This window comes from Equus caballus, chromosome 14, assembly GCF_041296265.1.
Source record: "Equus caballus isolate H_3958 breed thoroughbred chromosome 14, TB-T2T, whole genome shotgun sequence".
Lineage (NCBI taxonomy): Eukaryota > Metazoa > Chordata > Mammalia > Perissodactyla > Equidae > Equus > Equus caballus.
Genome location: NC_091697.1, coordinates 53997470 through 54023840, shown reverse-complemented (window position 1 = coordinate 54023840; position 26371 = coordinate 53997470). Strand labels below are relative to the sequence as shown.

The 26371-nt window shown below is 36.5% G+C and overlaps 1 protein-coding gene across 6 annotated transcripts in view; it reads right to left on the bottom strand.

The window, feature by feature from the left end:
• Positions 1-3652: 3652 nt before the first annotated feature.
• Positions 3653-26371, bottom strand: part of NME5 (NME/NM23 family member 5) — a 29439-nt gene continuing 6720 nt past the window's right edge. For 5 of the 6 annotated variants that reach the window (XM_001504305.6, XM_070234220.1, XM_070234222.1 and 2 more), the window contains 4 exons: positions 21120-21325; positions 20369-20469; positions 10937-11055; positions 3653-3877 (listed from right to left, as the gene is read on the bottom strand). In XM_001504305.6, the coding sequence (XP_001504355.1) occupies positions 3779-3877; positions 10937-11055; positions 20369-20469; positions 21120-21325 (525 nt within the window). In that variant the 3' untranslated portion in view covers positions 3653-3778. The remainder of the gene's footprint in view (positions 3878-10936; positions 11056-20368; positions 20470-21119; positions 21326-26371) is intronic. The other variant, XM_070234219.1, reaches the window with a different exon arrangement.

Sequence of the window (26371 nt, the reverse complement as noted above, 5' to 3'; positions counted from 1 at the left end):
CTGTTAATAAGGAAGTGTTGCCAACCCTTTTAATGCTGACATCCATTAAGATGTTTATCTTTTAAACCCTAAAAAAACTACAAAAGCAGTAACATGATCACTGTAGAAAAACTTAAAATACAGCTAAGCAAAAACAAGAAAAATAAAACAGCATATTCCCACCATCCAGAGATTATATAATAATATTTGAGTGGGTATCCTTCTATATCTTATTCTACATATATATACATATACGTATCTTTTTATCAAAGTGAAACCACACTGTATATATTGCTTTCTAACATGCTTTTAACTTAACCATCTTTACCTTCCAACACAATATATTTTCATCTCATCTGATACTAAGTGTAGGTTCAAATCTTCCCAGTTGTCTCAAAAATGTCCTTTGCAGCTCGTCTGTCTAAACCAAGTCCAATCTAGAGACAAGTTTTGATTCTGATTATATATCTTAAGTATCTTAATCTAAAACAGTCCCTTTTCTCGTGACACCAATTTGCTGAAAAGACCTGGGTAGCTGTCCTGAAGAACATCTGATTTTCTAAATTTTTCTAGTTGCTTCTTTATGGTGTCCTTTAGATGGTCACTTGATCTCCTATGTTACTTTAAGCTGGAAGTTTGGCCTAAAAGCTTGATAATTTTAAGGTACACGTTTGGCTAGAACAAATCATAGATGATTAGCATATTTCATTTGTATCAAATCAAGAGCTACATAATATCTGAATGTCTCCCTCTCAGTGATGTGAAAAATTAGCCACTAGATTATGGTGGTAACAGTCAGATTGTTTCTTTTTTTTCCCCAACTTCATTTATGAATAGTTTTAAAGTACAGAAAAGTTGAAAGAATAGTACAGTGAATACTAGGGTACCCGACACTTAGACTGAACAATTGCTAATATTTTACTAAAATTGCCTTATCTATACGTGTATAAAAATATTTCTTTCTTCATGAACCATTTGAAAATAAATTGCAAACATCAAAAATTTAAAATAATTCAGAATGCATCACCTAATAATAATGACATTCTCCTTTTATGGCCATATCATTTTGGCCCTAAAAAATTTAGCAATTATTCCCTCATGTCACCTAAAATTTAGTCTATATCTAAATTTCCTTAATTGTCCCCTGCAAAGGTCTTTTATAGATTTTTTTTTTTAAACCAGGATCCAGTCAATATCTACTCATTGCATTTGGTTAAGAAGTTTCCTTAGTCTCTTTTAATCTAGAACAGTTCCTCCTCATTTCTACTTTTTGTTTTATAATGACATTGGCTTTTAGATGAGGCCAGTTTAAGCATTTACTCTTAATAAAAGTGATTTGCAATCTGGATCTTTTCTAAGTCAAAATTTCTTTAAGAAATGAGAATTTTACAACACTTTTTTTTTTTGAGGAAGATTAGCCCTGAGCTAACTGCTGCCAATCCTCCTCTTTTTGCTGAGTAAGACTGGCCCTGAGCTAACATCCGTGCCCATCTTCCTCTACTTTCTATGTGGGACGCCTACCACAGCATGGCGTGCCAAGCGGTGCCATGTCCACACCCAGGATCCAAACCGGTGAACCGTGGGCCACCGGGAAGCGGAACATGCGAACTTAACTGCTGCACCATTGGGCTAGCCCCACAACAATTTTTTGAAACCAGTACCTTGTCACAAAAACATAACTGGGAAACACTAACCTACAGACTATTTTGGAGAGTGACCAATCATCCCATTTTGCCCAGAACTGAGGGGGCTTCCAGGATGCAAGTGATACAACCAGGAAATTTCCAGGCAAACCAAGATGAGTTGTCACCCTACATACGGTCACCTTTGGAAGGCACTTACTAATGTTGAGGAAATAGTTATATAGTGATTATTTAAAATCATAACCTAGTTCTGATCATTTTCATTATGCCAAATAAGTATTTATATACTCATACTTCTTAAACTAAACTGTGAACTGAGCATTAATTATGCATGTAGATATAAGATACATGCTTGGGAAAACGTCATAACTAAAATTCCATGTCTTACTTCTCAAACTTTAAAAAAAAATACAGCAACATAATACAGCCTTCTATTACTTAATGTTACATAATTGTTAAAATCATACCCTAAACCAACAACGACTGCAGTACATTGAGCTCCATAGAGACAGCACCAGGGCAAGCGAGAGCCAGATGGGCACTGGTTGACGTTGTGTCTTGCTGAGAGGAAATAACTAAACATGCGCAAAGCAGATCCCAAGAGACCAAGAAGCAAAATGTCATCATATGCAGTCTTTGTACAAACTTGCCGGGAGGAGCACAAGAAGCAACCAGATGCTTCAGTCACCTTCTCAGAGTTTTCCAAAAAGCGCTCAGAGAGGTGGAAGACCATATCTGCTAAAGAGAAAGGAAACTTTCAAGACAGAGCAAAGACAGACAAGGGCTGTTATAAAAAAAAAAAATGCAGGGCCAGCCCAGTGGCATAGTGGTTTAAGTTCACATGCTCCGCTTCAGCGGCCTGGGGTTTACGGGTTTGGATCCCAGGTGCAGACCTACACATCGCTCATCAAGCCATGCTGGAGGTGGCATCCCACATTAAGAATGGAGGAGGAACATTGGCACAGATGTTAGCTCAGTGATAACCTTCCTCAAGTAAAAAGAGGAAGATTGGCAACAGATGTTAGCTCAGGGGCAATCTTCCTCACCAAAAAAGGAAGGAAGGAAGGAAGGAAGGAAGGAAGGAAGGAAGGAAGGAAAGAAGGAAGGAAGGGAGGGAGGGAGGGAGGGAGGGAGGGAGGAAGGAAGGAAGGAAGGAAGGAAGGAAGGAAGGAAGAAGACCTATATTCCTCCTAAAGGGAAACAAAAATAAGTTCAAGGATCCTAGTACACCCAAGAAGCCACCTCCAGTCTTTTTCTTGTTCTGATTATTGCCCAGAAATCAAAGAAGAACATCCCAGCCTATCCATTGGTGATACTGCCAAGAAAGTGGGAGAGATGTGGAATAACACGCTGCAACCTTGAGAAAAGAAGGCTGCTAAGCTGAAGGAAAAATACGAAAAGGATATTGCTGTATAAGCCTATGCAGCAAAAAAGGGAGTCATCGAGGCTGAAAAAAATCAAGGAACAGAAGGAAGATGAAGATGATGATGATAAACAAGTTGGTTCAAGTCTTTTTCCTTGTCTATAAAGCATTTAACCTCCTTGTACACAACTCATTCCTTTTAGAGAAAAAGTTAAAATGGAAGACTTTGTAAGACCTGTTTTTTAAACAGTACAATGTCTTTTTTGCTATAGTTAACACACTGCTAAATGTGTCTTTAGCTAGCCCTGTCCGGTGGTATTTTCAATACCACCAACCTTGCCTGGTACGGTATGGGGGTTGTAAACTGTCACAGAGATTTAAAGCAGGTTCTTGTTGGTGCACAGCACAAGTTAGCTATACTTGGGAATGGTAGCTTTTTCATCTGCAGTTGTCTCTGATGAATCCTATTTGAATTAACTGTTGCTTTCTGAACTGAACACCACTTTGTAGTTGCAAAAAGAAAAAAAGTTGCAGTTGTTTTATTGGCATCCTATATGCTTCTAAGTAAACACAATTTTCTTTTTAGAAAAACAAATAATCCCCTAAACCTATATTTTACCCTAGTGAATGTTATCTGCTGCACAAAACACAGTTATTCTCTTAAAACTTATTTTTAAGAAGTAATTTATTTCACGCGTAGTTACTTAAACCTTTAGGAATTATGTTTTCTTTCTTTCTTTTTTTTTTAAGTAGAAGCATGCCTTTTACAATACAACAGTTCGTGATTTGTTCTTTAAAGGACTTTACTTTTAAAATGTTCTTCTGCAACTGGATGGTGACAAAGTTTAGGTTTGCTGGGATTATTTTTCAGCAGCCAATCAGCCAGCCAAATCTATGAAAAAATGAAAAACATCCTCAAGTTAATAAACATTTAAATACTTTATACAACACATAGTATATCAATTTAAAACAGTTTTCAAAAATTGCTTTAAGAATAATGAGAAAATGACCATTAAAAATTGAAACACTGAGTTTTACATTATGCAAGATTGTCAAGTACAGATCCAAACTGGAAAAGAAGTAAAACTATCTCCATTCACAGAGGACATGGTCCCATATTTAGAAAACCCCAAAGAGTCCACAAGAAAGCCACTAGAACTAATAAATGAATTCAGCAAAGTTGTAGGTTACAAAAGCAACACATAAAATTCAGTTGTGTTTCTATACATCAGCAATGAACAATCCAAAAAGGAAATTAAGAAACCATTTTTGGGGCCAGCCCAGTGGTTAAGTGCACACATTCTGCTTTGGCGGCCCAGGGTTTACCAGTTCAGATCCCGGGTGCGGACATGGCACTGCTTGGCAAGCCATGCTGTGGCAGGTGTCCCACATATAAAGTAGAGGAAGATGGGCACGGGTGTTAGCTCAGGGCCAGTCTTCCTCAGCAAAAAGAGGAGGATTGGCAGCAGATGTTAGCTCAGGGTTAATCTTCCTCAAAAACAAAAAAAGAAAGAAATCATTTTTATTATAATAGCACTGTAAAAAATATATCTAGGAATAAATTTAACCAACTTGTATCCTGAAAACTATAAAACATTGCTAAAAGAAAATAAAGGACCTAAATAAAAGGAAAAATATCCCGTGTTCACGGAAAGACTTAATACGGTTAAGATGTCAATACTACCCAAAACAATCACAGACTCAATACAATCTCTATCAAATTTCCAACAGTCATTTCTGCAGAAATGTAAAAGTCAATCCTCAAAATCATATGGAATATTTCAAGGGGCTCTGAAAAGCCAAAACAATCATGAAAAAGAACAAAGTTGGAGGATTTTCCGACTTTTATCCTTCCTGGTTTCAAAATCTATTGCAAAGCTACAGAAATCAGGGGCCAGCCCCATAGCCGAGTGGTTAAGTTCACTCACTCCACTTCGGCAGCCCAGGGTTTCGCTGGGTTTGGATCCTGGGCGTGGACATGGCACCGCTCATCAAGCCATGCTGAGGAGGCATCCCACATGCCACAACTAGAAGGACTCACAACTAAAAATACACAACTATGCACCAGGGGGCTTTGGGGAGAAAAAGGAAAAATAAAATCTTTAAAAAAGAAAATGCTACAGAAATCAAAACAGGGTGGCATACAGAGAGACAAAAAGACCAACAGAATAGAAGGTGAGAGTCCAGAAATAATGGCCATACACATATGACCAATTGATTTTTTTTTTTGAGGAAGATTAGCCCTGAGCTAACATCTGCTGCCAATCCTCCTCTTTTTGCTGAGGAAGACTGGCCCTGAGCTAACATCGGTGCCCATCTTCCTCTACTTTATATGTGGGACGCCTGCCACAGCATGGCTTGCCAAGCAGTGCCATGTCTGCCCCCAGGATCCGAATCGGTGAACCCCAGGCTGCCAAAGCAGAACATGTGAACTTAACCGCTGCACCACTGGGCTGGCCCCTGACCAATTGATTTTTAACAATGATACCAAGTCCATTCAATGGAGAAGGTACAGTCTCTTCAACAGATGGTACTGGGACAACTGGATTTCCACATGCAAAAGCATGAAGCTGCATGCTTACCTCACACCACATAGAAAAATTAATTCAAAATGGATCAATAACCTAAATATAAGAGCTAAAACTCTTACAATATTAAATGAAAACATAGGAATAAATCTTCATGACCTTGAATGTGGAAATGGATTCTTAGATGACACCAAAAGCATGAGCAACAAAAGAAAAAATAGATAAATTAGATTTTGTCAAAATTTTAAAACTTTTGTGCATTAAATGACATTATCAAGAAAGCACCTAAAGGGGCTGGCCCCATGGCGGAGTGGTTAAGTTCACGCATTCTGTTTTGGCGGCCCAGTGTTTCACCAGTTCGAATCCTGGGCACGGACATGGCACCACTCATCAAGCTAGGCTGAGGCGGCATCCCACATGCCACAACTAGAAGGACCCACAACTATGTACAGGGTGACTTTGGGGAGAAAAAGGGAAAATAAAATCTTAAAAAAAAAAACAAAGCAAAAAGATAACCTACAAAAGGGAAGAAAATACTTGCAAACCATAGATCTGATAAGAATTTAACATCTTCCACATATAAAGAACTCCTACAACTCAACAAAAAAAAACTCAGTTAAAAATGAGTACAGAACTTGAATATGAACAGACATTTCTCCAAAGAAAATATACAAATAGCCAAACAGCACATGAAAAGATGCTCATTATTAGTTGTAAAGGAAATGCAAATCAAAACCACAACAATAGACCATTTCACATCTACTAGGATGGCTATAATAAAAACAAAAACAGAAAAGAATAAGTGCTGCTCAGGATGTGGAGAAACTGAAACTCTCAAACATTGCTAGTAGCAAAGTAAAATGGTGCAGTCGCTGTGAAAAACAGTTGGGTGGTTTCTCAAAAAGCTAAGCACAGAATTAGCATGTGACCCAGCAATTCCACTCTTATGCATATACCTCAAAGAATTGAAAACAAGTACTCAAACAGATACTTGTACACCAATGTTCACTGCAACATTATGCACAATAGCCAGAAGGTAGAAACAACCCTAGTATTCATCAATAGATGAATGGATAAGCAAAATATGATATATACACACAATGGAATAATATTCATCCATAAAGGAATGAAATTCTGATACATGCTACAACCTATATGAACTTTGAAAACATTATGCTAAGCGAAATAAGCCAAACACAAAAGAAGATTGTCTGATTCCACTTATATTAAATATCTATAATAGGCAAATTCACGGAGACAGAAAGTAGATTAGAGGTTACTAGGGCCTGAGGGGAGGAGATAATGGGGAGTTATTGCTTAGGTTACAGAATTTCTGGTTGGGTTGATGAAAAAGTTTTGGACATAGATAGTGATGATGGTTGCATAAAATTGTGACTATAATTAATGCCACTGAATTGTACACTTAAAAGTGGTTAAAATGGCAAGTTTGATCTTATACATATTTTATCACAAAAAACTGAAAAGAAAGATTGTTAAGTATATACAGAAGCACTGAAAATAACGTTAAAAGTAATTATTTATTGTGGTATTGTTGTTAGACCGTAAAGATCCTTGTAAGAGAATACATGCCAAGATATAGAATTTAATACATGATAAGTAAGGCTTCATAAATCAATGTACAAGGACAACTGGTCAGAAAAAAATCAGTTTAGATCTTCATCTTGTGTTACACACAAAAATAATTCCAGATGCAGGGGAAAATTAAGTATAAAAAATTTACAAGTAAACAAAAGTGAATATTTAGCAAAACTTTCAATGGGAGAGGCCTTTCTAAACTTAGATGGTAAACGAAAACTCACAATAAGGAAAAAAATCAAGGTCTGACTTATTGAATATTATTTAAAACGCAAAATTGAAAGTTAAACAAAAAGGGAAATATTTTTGCCGTAAGTATGATTAAAAGTTGATGTAACTAACATACAAAAAACTCTCACAAAACTCCAACAGGTAAGTGGACAAAAGACAGATAGATAATTCACAAAGGAGGAAATACAACTAAACACAAGCGAGAATGCTTAACCTCGCCAGTAAATATATACATATAAGTTAAAACAATTGAAATATCATTTCTTTTGTCTCTTTTGCCTGTTATCAGATCAGTCCTACTTCCACTTCAGTGTTTTTAACTTACATCTAATACTAATGTGGATGGGGTGAAATGGGAATTACACATTTGTGATCACAGTGTAAATTGGCATGGCCTTTCAAGAAAGCAATATGATAGTATGTACTGTGACCTGAAAATATTCACATTAGAAATAACAACACAAAAAAAGTCAAGAAAATTCTGAAAAAGAAGACTAACTAGGAGGCTTAGAACCACCTGATTTTAAAATATAAAGCTACAATAATTAAAGCAGTGTGGTACTTGCAAATGAACAGATATATAGGTAAGTAAAACAGAAAAAAATACAGAAATAAACCTAAATGCATGCAGGAACTTAGTATATGTTAACAGTGCAATCTTAAATCTATGAGGAAAATAGAGATTGTTCAATAAATGGTTTTGGCCAATTGGGAAACCCAGTGGAAAATAAAATAAAATGTGGCTCCCTACCTCACTCTCGATAGCAAAATAAATTCCAGATGATCAAAAATATATATGTAAAAAAAGGAGCATAAAAAGTACTAGAAGGAAACATGGGAGAATGTCATTTATAATCTCAGAGCAGAAAACCTTCTTTAAATACAGCCAGAAACCTAGAGCTCAATAAATTCGGCTACATTAAAATTAAAATATCTCATGAAAAAAGTCAAAAGACAAGCGATAAACTGAAAAAATCTACTAAACAACAAAAGGATATTTTCCTAAATATATAGAATTCCAACACAATAAGGAAAAGATCTAGAACCACCCTTCTCCTCCAAAAAATGGACAAAGGGCATGGGTAGGAAGTTCCCAGAAAAGGAAATGCAAACGACTTTAAGCAGCATATGTAAAAAGACACTCAGACTCACTCATAACAAAAGAAATACAAATTAAACAGATTAAAATGGTACCAGATATTATTTTTCATCTATCAGATTGGCCAAAAAACGCAAGGCTTGAAAAACATCAGGCACTCTCATTCATTTTTGATCTGAGTATAAAATGGTACAACCATTACAAAAGGTAATTTGGCAATATTTATCCAAATTAAAAATGCACATAACAAAAACATCAAAATAACATTCTTTTTGACTCAGTACTTCCATTTGTAGGCATTTATTCTATAGACAAATGGTGTGCTGACATGTGAATGAGGATATTCACTGCAGCAGTTTACAATAACAAAAGAGTAGAAAGAACCCAAACAACCATCTAAATGGGACTAATTAATAAATTGTAGAGCATCCATACAACAGAATGCCATAAGCTGTTCTTTTAAAATGTGGAGATTTTGTTTGTGGTGCTATGCAAAAATTTATAATACATATTAAGTAAATAAGGTTAAAAGTGTCAAATAGTATATTTAGTGGCTAGCTACTAAATTTTGTATGTGTATGTGTTTTTAAGCACATAAACATATGTATGCTTATCCGTGCATAGGTTTTCTCTGAAAGGATACACTAAAGGCTGGTAACAGTGACTCCAAGGAGTACAACTGGGTGGCTGAGAAAGAGGAATAAGAAGAGTTACTTTTCACTATATATCCTTTTGTAACTTTTGAATTTTATACGATATTCAAATATCACTTATTCAAAAAAATAATTAATCAAAAAATAAAGTTCTTTAAGGGCCAAAAATTTTTTAAACTTCATATATTTTGACATAATTCTACTTTGATCTCTTTCCAAATGAAACAATCCCAGTGTGTGAAAAGCTCTATACTCAAAGCTGTTTATTATCACAGTATTTATAATAGCAAACAACTCAAACAGCAAAAAAGGAATAGTAAAGGTAATAAAAGAAACAGATCATGTGCCTATTAAAATAATCTCTATAGGGCCAGCCCCAGTGGCCTAGTGGTTACGTTTGGCATGCTCCAGTTTGGCAGTCCAGGTTCGGTTCCTGGGCGCAGACCTGCACCACTTGTCTGTGGCCACACTGTGCCAGTAACCCACAGATAAAATAGGGGAAGACTGGCAATGGATGTTAGCTCAGGGCAAATCTTCCTCAGCCAAAAAAAGAAAAAAGCCCACCTCTTTTAAATATAGCAATGTTCATGGAATATATGTTTATATATAGTCATATAAAAAATAAAACCTCAGCAAAGAAAAAAAAAGGACTGGAAAAAAATAACAATAATAGCAGCTGATATTTAAGCACTTATGCATTACACACCTTGACTAAGAATTTTACAAGCATTTATACATTCAGTCCTAACAATATCCCTATTAGGTAGGTAGGTACCAAATATATCTGTATTTTACTGAAGAGAAAAGAGAGATTCAGAGAGAGGTTAGGAGTCTGGAGGCAGAGGTGAATCCAGGCAAGATGACATCAGAGACTATGTTTAGGAAATGGAACCAGGGGTATCTTTTTCTTCTCTTCTTTACATTTTACATTTTTACATAGTTTCAGGTTTCCTACTAAATAAACATATATTACTTTTATAATATAAAGAAATAATCTGCCTATCTTTTCTTTTTGGTAAAAGTGACAAAGTTAGTACAGGAGATTAAATTTTTTGTCTTCCAAAGGGGATTCCCTTTGGGAGTGTTTACAGAGTCTAGAAATATTATTTTGGTAGGGCTGGTATTGAAATAACCTTCCCTGATTATCTTGGAGAGTCTTCAAATGGGTGGGAGCAGCTGTAAAGAAGGACCCAGGATGACATTTGGCCCTAGACAACTATCCTAGCTCTTCCTCCCCAACCATTCTTCCACCCGCCTGAGCAACGTTGAGACATGTAGGGATGTGAATGAATACGAGTTTTCTACTTAAAAATTTTAGATATCATGAGAAACAAAAATGTTGAACAGGGGCTGGCCCGGTGGCGCAGCAGTTAAGTTCGCACATTCCACTTCTGGGTGGCCCAGGGTTCACCAGTTTGGATCCTGGGTGCAGACATGGCACTGCATGGCACGCCATGGTGTGGTAGGCGTCCCACATATAAAGTAGAGGAAGATGGACACGGATGTTAGCTCAGGGCCAGTCTTCCTCAAAAAAAAAATGTTGAACAAAATTCAAGTATGTATCTAATTTTATCCTTTGATTATATAAGTTGTACACAAAAAAACAATGCTCAGCAATTGAAGGATGCAATAATTGAAAACGTATTTAGGAACAATGTTTTTTAAGAGTTAAAACACATCAAGGAAATAAGTAATCAAAAGTTATACACAAAGAAACATCTAAAATGTATATGAAATAGTTTTTAAAAACAAGTCCCAATACTTTCACTGTTTCAAAGAATACAATGTTTTAAATATAAAAACCATAGACAATATTCTTTAGTGTAAATAAAAAGATTTCTTACAAAAGGATCTGCTGGTTTTTGCTTACAAAGCTCTGTGAGTCCTTCAAGCAAGGTTGGTGTTACATATAAATTTAAATAGTCCTTAGCAGCTTGTCCAACTGGAATGGGCTCAACAATCACTGCAAATACAAATGTATTCCCATTAAAGCCAAAATAAATGATGAAATATTATATAGTCATTAAAAAATCTTCAAAGAAATTTTAATGCCATGAGAAATAAAAAGCTTTTTTTTAAAAAAGGAAACAGAACTAGATACATAGCATAAGTTTGTTCAAAAACACACAAGCACACACACAGAGAAAAATAATAAGACTACATAAGACTGGCAAAAAACATATCAAGGTGCTAATAATGATCATGTATAAGATTCTGATTATGTTTTCAACTATATCCTTTTCTGCATTTCCCCTTCCACGTTTTTTATAGTAAATAATGGACAACATTATAAAAAGAAAAATACGAATGAAAAACATGTAAAATCCAGGAGATTAATTCATTTCAAAAATTAATTTCTGCCAAGAAAATGGCAGGCACCTTGCAAAGTGTATAGATACAACAGAAAATAATATATAGTTTTTGCTCTCTTATAGACTACTGAATATACACATAAAATCTATTTCTGTCTATATAATATGTATCAATATTCTTGCTCTTATTTTTCAGGTTTTTAAATAAATTATTTCAGATAGGGAGATTTTAGTCTCTTCAGCTTTGTTTGAACACTATGTAGGTGAACCAAACTTGCAATACAACAAAGAATATATTTCTACAAGAAAGAATATATTTTATAAGTCTTGGTAGGTCTTTAGAGGTTGATGTCCATCGATATGCTACTTTTGATAAAGATGAGAAAGTGAAGCTACTGGTCTCATGTGGGCAGATCTAAATCTTCACTGGTCCAAGGGAAAGGAGGGTGGGAGGACAGATTTCTGTAGGACTAGCGTACAGGCTCAGTCTCCATGGACAAGGACTAACAATGGGAGTCCTTTGCCATGATGCCAGGAAAAGCTGAGAGAAGGCTCACAGGTCTTGGATAAAAGGTTCCTTTCCCATTAGTCTCATAATATCACCCTTCATTACACTGATCACTGTAACAATTTTATTTCAGTTACACAAATATTTGTCATCTGTCTCTTTTACTCTTTAAGTTCCATGAACGTTAAGACCATGTTTATCGTGTTCAATGTTCCCTGTGCCCAGGCCTTTGGTAGTATCTTAAAAATGAGAATCTGATGTTGTCCCTTCCATCCTTAAAATGCTTCAGTAGCTCCTCATTGCATTTATAGTCAAGACAGAACTTAACACCATGGCTCACAAGACTCTCTACCATGTGACCTCCATATATCTCTCCAATCTCATCTTACATTTCTCCACCCCAATCTTTCAATTTATAGAATGTGCCATCTTCTTTCCTGCTTATGACCTGAGCACATGCTGTACCTTCTGCTAGAATGTTCTTCCCTTCACTCTGGTTAACCACTACTTATCTCTTGGATCTCAGCTAAAATGTTACTTCCTCAGTCAGGCCTTTCTTACTGTAGTCTCTCACGATACCCTCTAATTGCCTTGCATAGTACTTACCATACAATAACTATGCAATTATTACAATGATTATGCAATTATTTGGGTAATTATTGTTTAATGGCTATATTTTGAACACTAGACTATAAACTGCATGGGAACAGGAACCTCATCTATTTTTTATAATTTTATTTTTAAAAAACAGCATTATTGAGGTATAATTCACATATCACAAAATTCACCCACTGAAGTATACAATTGATTTTTTATAAATTTATAGTTGTGTGATCCTCACCATACAGTTTTAGAACACTTCCATCACCCCAAAAATGTTTCCTTGTACCTGTTTGCAATTCCGTGCTTCCACTCCTATCCTCAGCCCTTGGCAACAACTGAGCTTCTTTCTGTTTCTAAAAATTTGCCTATTCTGGACATTTCACATAAATTGATCATATAATATTTGGTCTTTTGGGGCCGGCCCCGTGGCCGAGTGGTTAAGTTTGCGTGCTTTGCTGCGGCAGCCCAGGGTTTTGCAGGTTCGGATCCTGGGCGCAGACATGGCACTGCTTGTCAGGCCATGTTGAGGTGGTGTCCCACATGCCACAACTAGAAGGACCTGCAACTAAGATATACAACTATGTACGGGGGGGATTTGGGGAGATAAAACAGAAAACAAAAATTTTGGTCTTTTGTGCCTGGATTCTTTCACTTAGCACATGTTTTGAGATGCATCCATGTTGTAGCATGTATCAGTAGCTTGTTCCTTTTAATTGCTGTGTAGTATTACATCATATAGCTATATTAAGTTTTGTTTATCCTTTGATGGACAGCTGGATTGTTTCCAGTTTTTGGCTATATTAAATAATGCAGCTATGAACACTCACATGCGTCTTTATGTAGATGTATGTTTTCATTTCTCTTGGGTGGGTAGATTCCTCTAGTAGAACTGCTAGTGGAGTTACATGGTAAGTGTATGTTTAACATTTTCAGAAATTGCCAAACTGTTTTCCAAAGTGGCTGTACCATTTTACAATAATGTACGAGGATCACAGTATCTCTATATCCTTGCCATTGACTATAGCCATTCTAGTGGGTATGCAGTGGTATCTCATTGTGGTTTTAATTTGCATTTCCACAATGATTAATTATGTTGAGCATTTTTTCATGTGCATATTAGCCATTCATATATCTTCATTTGTGAAATGCCTATTCAAATCTCTTGTCTAGTTTTTAGTTGGGTTGTTTGTCTTATTATGGAGTTGTAAGAGAGTTCTTTATATGTTCTGGATACAAGTTCTTTATCTGATACATGACTTGCAAATATTTTCTCCCAGTTTGTGGCTTTTCACATTCTTTTTTTTTTTTTTTAAGATTTTATTTTTCCTTCTTTTCCTCCAAATCTCCCCAGTACATAGTTGTATATTTTTTTTAGTTGTGGGTCCTTCTAGTTGTGGCATATGGGACACCGCCTCAGCATGGCCTGATGAGTGGTGCCATGTCCGCACCCAGGATTAGAACCAGTGAAACCCTGGGCCGCTGAAGCAGAGCACGCAAATTTAACCACTCAGCCATGGGGCCAGCCTCTCTTTTCATATTCTTTTTTTTTTTATCAAGATTATGATAGATTACAACCTTGTGAGATTTCAGTTGTACATTATTGTTAGTCATGTTGTGGGTAAACCACTTCACCCTTTGTGCCCTCCCCCACCCCCCCTTTTCCCTGGTAACCACCAATCAGTTCTCCTTGTCTATATGTTAACTTCCACCTATGAGTGGAGTCATATAGAGTTTGTCTTTCTCTGTCTGGCTTATTTCGCTTAACACAATTCCCTAAAGGTCCATCCATGTTGATGCGAATGGGACGATTTTGTCCTTTTTTATGGCTGAGTAGTATTCCATTGTGTATATACACCATATCTTCTTTATCCAATCATCAGTTGCTGGGCACTTGGGTTGGTTCCACGTCTTGACTATTGTAAATAATGCTGCGATGAACATAGGGGTGCATGGGACTCCTGGAATTGCGGATTTCAGGTTCTTAGGATAGATACCCAGTAGTGGGATGGCTGGGTCATAAGGTATTTCTATTTTCAACTTTTTGAGAAATCTCCATACTGTTTTCCATAGTGGCTGCACCAGTTTGCATTCCCACCAACAGTGTATGAGGGTTCCTTTTTCTCCACAACCCCTCCAACATTTGTCACTCTCGGTTTTGGATATTTTTGCCAATCTAACGGGTGTAAGGTGATATCTTAGTGTAGTTTTGATTTGCATTTCCCTGATGATTAGTGATGATGAACAACTTTTCATGTGTCTATTGGCCATCCTTATATCTTCTTTGGAGAAATGTCTGTTCATGTCCTCTGCCCATTTTTTGATCGGGTTGTTTGGGTTTTTTTTGTTGAGCTGTGTGAGTTCTTTATATATTATGGAGATTAACCCTTTGTTGGATAAGTAGCTTGTAAATATTTTTTCCCAATTAGTGGGCTGTTTTTTTGTTTCAATCCTGTTTTCCCTTGCCTTGAAGAAGCTCTTTAGTCTGATGAAGTCCCATTTGTTTATTCTTTCTATTGTTTCCCTCATCTGAGGAGTCATGGTGTCCGAAAAGATTCTTTTGAAACTGATGTCAAAGAGTGTACTGCCTATATTCTCTTCTAGAAAACTTATTGTTTCACGCCTAATCTTTAGGTCTTTGATCCATTTTGAGTTTATTTTTGTGAATGGTGAAAAAGAATCGTCAATTTTCAATCTTTCACATGTGGCTGTCCAGTTTTCCCAGCACCATTTGTTAAAGACACTTTCTTTTCTCCATTGTAGGCCCTCAGCTCCTTTGTCAAAGATTAGCTGTCCATAGATGTGTGGTTTTATTTCTGGGCTTTCACTGCTGTTCCATTGATCTGTGTGCCTGTTTTTGTACCAGTACCATGCTGTTTTGATCACTGTAGCTTTGTAGTATGTTTTGAAATCAGGGATTGTGATGCCTCTGGCTTTGTTTTTCTTACTCAGGATTGCTTTAGCAATTCTCAGTCTTTTGTTGCCCATATGAATCTTAGGATTCTTTGTTCAATTTCTGTAAAGAATGTCATTGGGATTCTGATTGGGATAGCGTTGAATCTGTAGATTGCTTTAGGTAGTACGGACATTTTAACTATGTTTATTCTTCCAATCCATGTGCATGGAATGTCTTTCCATCTCTTTATGTCGTCACCAATTTCTTTCAAGAAGGTCTTGTAGTTTTCATTGTATAGATCTTTCATTTCCTTGGTTAAATTTATCCCAAGGTATTTTATTCTTTTCGTTGCGATTGTGAACGGGATTGAGTTCTTGAGTTCTTTTTCTGTTAGTTTATTGTTAGTGTATAGAAATGCTACTGATTTATGTATGTTGATTTTATACCCTGCAACTTTGCTGTAGCTGTTGATTGTTTCTAATAGTTTTCCTATGGATTCTTTGGGGTTTTCTATATATAAGATCATGTCGTCTGCAAACAGCAAGAGTTTTACTTCTTCATTGCCTATTTGGATTCCTTTTATTTCTTTTTCCTGCCGAATTGCTCTGGCCAACACCTTCAGTACTATGTTGAATAGGAGTGGTGAAAGTGGGCACCCTTGTCTTGTTCCTGTTCTCAGAGGGATGGCTTTCAGTTTTTGTCCATTGAGTATGATGTTGGCTGTGGGTTTGTCATATATGGCCTTTATTATGTTGAGGTACTTTCCTTCTATACCCATTTTATTGAGGGTTTTTATCATAAATGGATGTTGGATCTTGTCGAATGCTTTCTCTGCATCTATTGAGATGATCATGTGGTGTTTGTTTCTCATTTTGTTAATGTAGTGTATCACGTTGATTGACTTGCGGATGTTGAACCATCCCTGTGTCCCTGGTATAAATCCCACTTGATCATGGTGTATAATCTTTTTGATGTATTGCTGTATTTGGTTTGCCAGAATTTTGTTGAGGATTTTTGCATCTATGTTCATCAGTGATATCAGCCTGTAGTTTTCCTTCTTTGCGTTGTCCTTGTCAGGTTTGGGGATCAGAGTGATGTTGGCTTCATAGAATGTGTTAGGGAGTGCTCCATCTTCCTCAATTTTCTGGAATAGTTTGAGAAGGATAGGTATTAAATCTTCTTTGAATGTTTGGTAGAATTCTCCAGAGAAGCTGTCTGGTCCTGGACTCTTATTTTTGGGGAGGTTTTTGATTACTGTTTCTATTTCTTTACATGTGATTGGTCTATTCAGATTCTCTATTTCTTCCTGATTCAGTTTGGGGAGGTTGTAGGAGTCTAGGAATTTGTCCATTTCTTCTAGGTTGTTCAATTTGTTGGCATATAGTTTTTCATAGTATTCTCTTATGATCCCTTGTATTTCTTTGGTATCTGTTGTGATTTCTCCTCTCTCATTCCTAATTTTACTTACTTGAGATTTCTCCCTTCTTTTCTTAGTGAGTCTGGCTAAGGGTTTGTCGATTTTGTTAATTTTTTCGAAGAACCAACTCTTTGTTTCATTGATCCTTTCTACTGTCTTTTTTGTTTCAATATCGTTTATTTCTGCTCTAATTTTTATTATTTCCCTCCTTCTACTGACTTTGGGCTTTGTTCTTCTTTTCCTAATTCTGTTAGGTGTTGTTTGAGGTTGCTTATGTGAGATTTTTTCTTGTTTAGTGAGGTGAGCCTGTATTGCAATGAATTTCCCTCTTAGGACTGCTTTGCTGCATCTTTTCATATTCTTAATGATGGCTTTTGAAGCACAAAAGCTTTTAATTTTGATGTAGTCCAATTTACCAATATCTTCTTTTATGGATCACGCTTTTGTGTCATATGCAAAAATTCTTTCTCCAACTCAAAGTCACGAAGATTTTCTTCTATGTTTTCAGCTCTTATGTTTAGGTGTATGATCCATGTTGAGTTCAATTTTATGTAAGGTATGAAACAAGGGTCTAAGTTCTTTTTTTGCATGTGGATATCCAGTTGTCCCAGCACCATTTGTTGAAAAGACCATCCTTTCCCCCATCAAATTGCCCAGGTACTTTTGTCTAAAATCCATTGACCATAAATGTAAGGATTTATTTCTACATTCTCAATTCTGTTCCATTGATCTATATGTCTATCCTTATGTTAGTACCATACTGTCTTAATTATTGTGGATTTGTAGTAAGTTTTTGAAATCAGGTTAGTGGAAGTCCTCCAACTTTATTCTTCTTTTTCAAAATTTTTTTAGCTCTTCTAGATCCTTTGCAATTCCATATAAATTTTAGAATTAGCTTGTCAATCTCTATATAAAAGCAAGTATGGACTTTGATAGGAATTGCATTTAATTTATTGATCAATTTGGAGAGAACTGCCATCTTGACAATATTGACTCTTCTGATCCATGAACATGGGGACATTTATTTATTTAGATATTCTTTTATTTTTCTCAGCAATGTTTTGTGCTTTTAAATGTATAAGAACTGAGCTTCTTTTATCAAATTTATTACTAAATATTTTATTATTTTTGGAGTTAATGTGAATGAAACTGTTTCCTTAACTTCATTTTTGGATTGTTTGTTTCTGCCTCATCTATTTTTGCTGAGCATTTATTATTTGTCTCTAGAAACTAGGGTGGGATGAATTAATGAGAAAATAAAACGTGTTTTCATGTTTCTTACATAGATGAACTTTCATTATGCTTTTTAATGACATTTATAATTTATACATTGCATTGTATATTTATTTTTATAGACTTTTAAAATATGATCATCTTGAGAGCAGGGACATCTTATTATTCTTTACATGTCTGGCACATAGAAGGTAACTCAATAAATTTGTTAAATGAATGACTATAGCAAAGCTTTGAATTAGCCACCCCTATTAAAAGGGAAAGGGAAGACCACTACCTTTTTCAAAAGTTAAGAACATGTCTTTGAATATCTTTTAACTTGTTTTAATTACTCATCATATAGGGTTTTGCACATAGTTCTTGACTGACTGCTAAGCTAGAGGGAGTTCATACCAAATCTCAGAATTTACTTCAAATAACTTCACATTCCCACAGCAAAAGATCTGCAGTGTGCTAAGTAACTAATCATTTATATTTATCCTACAACTGCTGCTTCTCAAATGTCTAATTATATCTCTTAAACTCATGTCTAGAGGATTAACCGGTAAAATCAAGGCCAATCTAAAATCACAGTTTAGGGATAGAAACCTATGAGTAAGAAGAGCTTCCAAATGTATCTTCTACTTAAGAGAAAGTACGTTTTCATCCTCTTTTGGTTAAAAGCTAAAGAGGAAAAGTCTAATTCACTAGTAGGACTAAATCTAAAGTGCTACACATTAAAAAGACATCTCATGCTTGAGATGTGCTTCAAAATAATATGGAAGCAGAAGTAGGACAGGGGTTATACACGAAATAAGACTGACCACAGGGGCTGGCACTGTGGCCAAGTGATTAAGTTCACACACTCCGCTTTGGCAGCCCAGGGTTTCACTGGTTCGGATCCTGGGCACGGATCTAGCATCGCTCATCAAGCCATGCTGAGGCAGAGTCCCACAGAGAACTAAAAGGACCTACAAGTAGAATATACAACTATGTACTGAGGGGGCTTTGGGGAGAAGAAGGAAAAAAAAAAAAAGATTGGCAACAGATAGTTCAGGTGCCAATCTTTAGGAAAAAAACAGACTGAAAACAACTGTTGATGTTGGGTGATGTGTTCATTAGGGGTTTATTATACTATTCTGCCTACTTTAGTGTATGATCGAAATTTTCCACAATAAACAGTTCCAAAGAAAAAGATACTTCAATGGAATGGATATGTGACAGAAATTAGATCAGTAAGAATAAAAGATGTAAGCAGGCAAACCCTTTTGTGTACAAATGTCTACAAAACAGTTTTTGTTCGTTTTAGAATCAGGACTTTTAAATCTCCAGGACAGTTTTCAGTTTTCTTTGAATAAATCTTCTGTAGAAAATACTGAGGAACAGGTCTAAATGAGTTAGAGAAAAACAACACGCCCCCCAAAAATTCAAAACTGCCTAGTGCTTTGCATTTTTTTTCTTTATAATGAAAATCACCAAATTTTCTTCCTACCCTAAAAATATTATTGAAAACAAACTAAAAATCTCAGTGTTGTTCCTCATTATGCCCACTTCTAAAAGGTTTACAACTTCCATAAGGGATGGAAACAAAAAAGGGCCTGAAAACTATTAATTTTATAACTGCATGAGCATTTGTTAGGCAAACAGTAAATTTTTAGAGAAAATGGTAAATCAATCATAATTTCCAAGGGAGATTCTTGTTTTCATGTGTAACAGACTTTACTGATGCATTAGGGATAACTAAAAGGAGTTATAACACAGAAGGAGAAGAGAAACCCTAAATATGTCTAGTCCAAGAGCAAAGAAAGAAAAAATATATAAACTCTTCTTGAAAGATTCCCAATAGGGCACAATTTAGTTCCAAGGGAAATGCTGAGTTTTCCATTTTTGGCTTCAAGTTTTCGTTTTTTTGGTTTTTTGCTGAGGAAGAGTTGCCCTGAGCTATCATCTGTTGCCAATCCTCCTCTTTTTCTTGCTTGAGAAAGATCTGCCCTGAGCTAACATCTGTACCAATCTTCCTCTATTTTGTATGTGGGTCACTGCCACAGCATGGGACCCCACCACAGCATGGCCAATGAGTGGTGTAGGTCCATCTCCAGGATCCAAAACTGCAAACTCAGGCTGCCAGAGCAGAGCACAGCACACTGAACTTAACCACTATGCCACAGGGCTGGTCCCAGCTTCAAGTTTTTAAGGAACTACAACTTGAAAATATGACAAAATATATTGGAGAAAAACCGTGTTATCTTCTGTCCCAGCTACATCCCCAAAATAAAACAAAAAGCAAACAATAAGGAGAGGTGATTGACTAATTACTCATCTGTAGCTCACCTTCAGGAAACATGAATCGAATTTCTCTTTCTGCTGCAGCAAAATCATTACTCCCATGAAGTGCATTTCTTAGGTCATCTGTGCCATAAATTGCCCTTAGACTAAAAGCAAGTTAGAGATGATGACCATCCAATTTGACATCCTTTCCTTAGTTTTCACATGTGTATTCTACTTAGGAATTTTACAAAAGCATTGCCACTTCTCATATATACAGGTTTTAATCTATTTCAAATTTAAGCTTAAATCTATCTAGACAAGGGTCAGATATATTTAAATCTGCAGGAGAGATACACTGGGAAAATAGGAGTTCTCTGGGCAAAAGGAGGTGTAGTTTTGTGAGAAGTGAAAAAGCAATGCATATTCAAAAGTGCAAGAACTCTGGTTTCCAGACATTAATGATAATGCTGAAAATCTGGATTTCTGGTCTGTATTATCAATATTCTTCTAAAATACCATACCAATTTTCCCATGAAAAATCCTACTTCAGTGGCAGTTTAATTCAAGGTTGAGAAAAGAATAAGCCTCATCAACCATAAATCAGATATTCCATGAGGCCTTTTGTGGTATTTGGTATTAAAGATAGACTTTTAAATAGTTAAGGCATAAAATGAACCTCCCCCACACAACATACACACAAAAAGCAGCTGATTCAGGAAGTCTCAAATAAAAGGAAATTCCTATTATAATGAAATCAGATTTTTTTTTTTTCATTTTCATAGTTGGATTTCACTTTTCCCCCTAGGAAAGTTACCTGTCTGGGTGTGTCTCCTTAGCTAGTAAGCTATTACTTGGTCCCAAAAGTTCTTTCCAGTAAGAGATGGCTTTATGTCTAGCTAATATCATAGCAACAAGTGGCCCAGAACTCATGTAAGCTGTTAAATTGGGGAAAAACATTTTCCCATACTGTTCCACGTAAAAGTTACTACAGTGCTCAGGGCTGAGATGCAGTTTTCTTCTCTATAAGAGAAACAAAGTTAACAAAAGCATTTAAAATGACAGCTCAGTAATACATCATTAAGTCATTAATAACTTGAAATTAGTAACAATCTGATTACAAGTTTGAGATATATTTTTGTATTATGAAGAAAGAGTGAGATAAGAAAGTTAAATGTAGGCTATAAATAAAATTATAAGATTATTTTCATTCTAGGCTGGGAATATGAGGTGTAGGAGGACTCTGGACTCACCCCCTCCCACGGACAAAACAAATTTACAACTACTCTTGGAACAATTACCTCTGAGAGAGAACCAGAAACTGGATAAAAAGAATGCCCACAACAAGGGACAGTGCTGACTGAGGTGGAAGAGGCAGAAATGCCTTTCTGGAGAGGAAAACAGCCACATTCTAGCCATGGCACTTTACATCCAGGAACAATCTTAAGATATGAAGCTTCCTGTGGAAGAGCAGGGGATCTGAAGAGGAGAGCTATGCCATAATAAGCAGCTTTTGAACTCAGCACAACTGAGACAAGTGTCATAATATCTGGCTTTGCTGGCTATTAGCAACAACAAGGAATACCCTCAGAAAAGCTACCAAACATAAGAGAAAGAAAAGCCTGCTCTTAAAGGGTACACACACAAATTCACCCATTTCAGAAAGCAACACAAAATCACCAGGAAGAAAGGTACACAGTCCTTTGATGAAGAGAGACTGACTTGGTGGGCTCTGGGCGCATCTCAGGGAGGCAGGAGGCAGCTGCGGCCACCTCCCCAGGAACTGAGACATTGGTGGCAGCCATTATTGTGCTCTAGTATAGGTGTGCTGACACAGACACAGGCAGACACCACTGGAGTTCTTACCCTGGTCTGTTAGCACTGGGGTTTGCCCTGCCCACTAGAGTACTGATTTAATCCAGCTCAGCCAGGGCAGGCAGCCTGCCCTAGGAATGGACCCCACCCACCAAGTCCTGGAGCAACTTGTGGGTCTGCATAGACAGGGTGTGTGGAACCTCTTCAGCAGGATGAGTGGGTCCACTCAGTGGGGCATGGCATCTTCATGGGGCAGGATTGTGTGGACAGGGTGGGTGGGCCAGTGGGTGGTGGGGCTTGTCAGCTGTAACAGACTTGTTCTTCTCAAACAGCCATATAGGGGATCTGCCCCACCTTCCAATGCCTAAAGCAATTGTGTGCTGCCACACCTGGGGCCAGCCCCACCCAGCTGCACTACTGAGGGAGCTGACAATAGCCTTGTACACCAGAGGCCTACAGCAATTGTGAGCCCCTGAGCCTAGCAACCAGCCACATTAGGGTCCTACTCACTTAACAGAAAAACTGTAGCAGGAATGTGCTATTAGACCTTGCAGCCAGCTGTGCTGGGGCTGCCACCATCTGATAAAGTGACTGCAGCAGCCACACGCAACTGAGCCTTACAACCAGCTGTCTAGGGGGATGGCCTAGCCTTCCCGTGCACCTGCAGTATTGGCAAATCTGCCACAACAGAAGGACACATATAGCCCATGCAGGGGACACTCCTGGAACATTTGGAACTGGTGACAAGAGGGAAGCACATTGCTGTGCCTTATAAGGATCTCCTACATAAGGCCACTTTTCCAAGATCAGGAGACATAGCTGATCTACCTAAAACACAAACATAAGAACAGAGAAATGGAAAAAATGAGGAGACAAAGGAATATGTTCCAAATAAGGGAACAGGACAAATCCTCAGAAAAAGAACTAAATGAAACAGAGATAAACAATCTACCTGACAAAGAGTACAAACTAATAGTCATAAGGACACTCACTGATCTTGGGAGAAGAATAGATGAATATAGTGAGAACTTCAACAAAGAATTGGAAAATATCGAAAAGAACCAATCAGAACTGAAGAATACAATAATGGAAATGAAAAATTTACTGGCAGGAATCAGTAGCAGAGTAGATGATACAGAAGAATGGATCAGTGAGCGGGATGAAAGACTAGAGGAAATCACCCAAGCTGAACAGAGTAAAGAAAAAAAATTAAAAAGAACCAAAACAGTCTAAGGGACAACATCAAGTGCAAGAACATCTGTGTTATAGGTGTCCCGGAAGAATAGGGAGACAAAGGGGCAGAGGATCTATTAGAAGAAATAATAGCTGAAAACTTTCCTAACCTAAGGAAGGAAACAAACATTCAGGTACAGGAAACACAGAGAGGGCAAAATAAGATGAACCCAAAGAGGTCTACACCAAGACACATTGTAATTGAAATGTCAAGAACTGAGACAAAGAGAATCCTAAAAGCTGCAAGGGAAAGGCAACAAGTTACATACAAAGGAACTCTTTTGTATGGCTAACTTCTCAGCAGAAACTTTGTAGGCTAGAAGGAAGTGGTACGATATATTTAAAGTGCTGAAAGGGAAAAACCTACAGCCAAGAATACTCTACCCAGCAAGGTTATCACTCAGAATGTAAGGAGAGAGAAACTTTTCCAGACAAGCAAAAACTAAAGGAGTTTATCATTGAGAAACCAAACTTACAAGAAATGCTAAAAGGACTTATTTAAGTGGAAAAGAAAAGACTACAAATAGGAATAAGAAAATTATCAAAAATAATAATAATAAAAATCACTGGTAAAGGCAAATATACGGTAAAGGTAGCTGATCAATCACCTATGAAGCTAACATGAAGGTCAAAAGAACTAGTACTATCTATTTCCAAGATAAAAGGTTAATGGATACACTCACACAAAAAAGAAGTTAACTATGATATCTAAAACAAAATGTGGAAGGAGGGGAGTAAAAGAGTAGAGCTTTTAGCAAGAGGTCAAACTTAAGAGACCACCAACTTAATATAGATTGCTATTTATGTAGTTATTATATACGAACCTTATGGTAATCACAAACCAGAAACCTATAACAAATACACAAAAAATTAAAACGAAGGAACCCAAACATAAAACTAAAGAAAGCCATAAAACCACCATAGAAGTGAGCAAGAGAAGAAGAAAGGAAGAGAGAAGAACTACTAAAACACCCAGAAAAAAGTAACAAAATGACAATGACTACATACTTATCAATAGCTACTTTAAATGTCAATGGACTAAATGCTCCAATCAAAAGACAGAGGGTAGCTGATTGGATTAAAAAACAAGAGCCATATATATATGATCCATAAAAGAGACACATTTCAGACCTAAAGACACTCACAAACTGAAAGTGAAGGGATGGAAAAAGATACTCCATGCAAATGGCAATGAAAAGAAAGCTGTGGTAGCAATACTTATATCAGACAAAATAGACTTTAAAACAAAAACTGTAGCACGAGACAAAGAAGGGCACTACATAATCATAAAGAGAACAATTCAGAAAGAGGATATAACAATTATAAATATCTATGCACCCAACATGAGAGCACCTAAATATATAAAGCAATTACTAACAGACATAAAAGGAGAAATAGACAGCAACAGAATAATAGTAGGGGACTTTAACACTCCACTTACATCAATGGATAGATCATCCAAACAGAAGATCAACAAGGAAACACTGACCTTAAATGACACATTAGACCAGATGGACTTAGTAGATATCTACAGAACATTCCACCCAAAAACCACAGAATACACCTTCTTTTCAAATGCACATGGAACATTCTCCAGGATAGATCATACATTAGGCCACAAAATAGGCCTCAATAAATTTAAGAAGACTGAAATAACACCAAGCATCTTTTCTGACCACAATGGTTTGAAACTAGAAATCAACTACAGGAAGAAAACTGGAAAAGCCACAAACGTGCAGAGATTAAACAAAATGCTACTGAACAACTACTGAGTCAACAAAGATATCAAGGGAGAAATTAAAAAGTACCTGGAGACAAATAAAATGAAAATATGACATGCCAAAATTTATGAGATACAGCAAAAGCAGTTCTAAGAGGCAAGTTTATAGCAATACAGGCCTACCTCAACAAACAAGAAAAATCTCAAATAGACAATCTAACAGCACATCTAGGGAACTAGACAAAGAAGAACAAAGCCCAAAATCACTAGAAGGAAGAAATAATAAAAATCAGAGTGGAAATAAATGAGCTAGAGACTAAAAAAAGAAAAAGAAAAAATCAATGAAACTAAGAGCTGGTTCTTTGAAAAGATAAACAAAATTGACAAGCCCTTAGCTACACTCACCAAGAAAAAAAAGAGAGAAGCTTCAAATAAATAAAATCAAAAATGAAAGAGGCGAAATTACAACGGACACCTCAGAAATACAAAAGATTCTAAGAGAATACTATGAAAAGCTATATGCCAACAAATTGGATAATCTAGCAGAAATGGATAAATTCTTAGAATCATACAACCTTCCAAAACTGAATCAAGAAGAAATAGAGAATCTGAATAGACCAATCACCAGTAAGGAGATCAAAACAGTAATCAAAAACCTCCCCAAAAATAAAAGTCCAGAACCAGACGGCTTCCCTGGCGAATTCTACCAAACATTCAAAGAAGACTTAATACCTTTCCTTCTCAAACTATTGCAAAAAACTGAAGAGGAGGGGAAGCTTCCTAACTCATTCTATGAGGAAAACATTACCCTGATACCAAAACCCAGACAAGGATAACACAAAAAAATAAAACTTCAGGCCAATATCATTGATGAACATCAGTGCAAAAATCCTCAGCAAACTACTAGCAAATCAAATATAACAATACATTAAAAAGATCATAGACCATGATCAAGTGGGATTTATTCCATGGATGCAGGGGTGGTTCGACATCCACAAATCAATCACTGTGATATACCACATTAACAAAACGAAGAATAAAAACCACATGATCATCTCAGCAGATGCAAAGAAAGCATCTGACAAGATAAAGCATCCATTTATAATAGAAATTCTGAATAAAATGGGTACAGAAGGAAAATACATCAACATAATAAAGGCCATATATGACAAACCCACAGCTAATATCATACTCAACAGAGAAAAACTGAAAGCTATTCCTCTAAGAACAGGAACTAGACAAGGATGCCCACTTTCACCACTCTTATTTAACATAGTACTGGAAGTTCTAGCCAGAGCAAT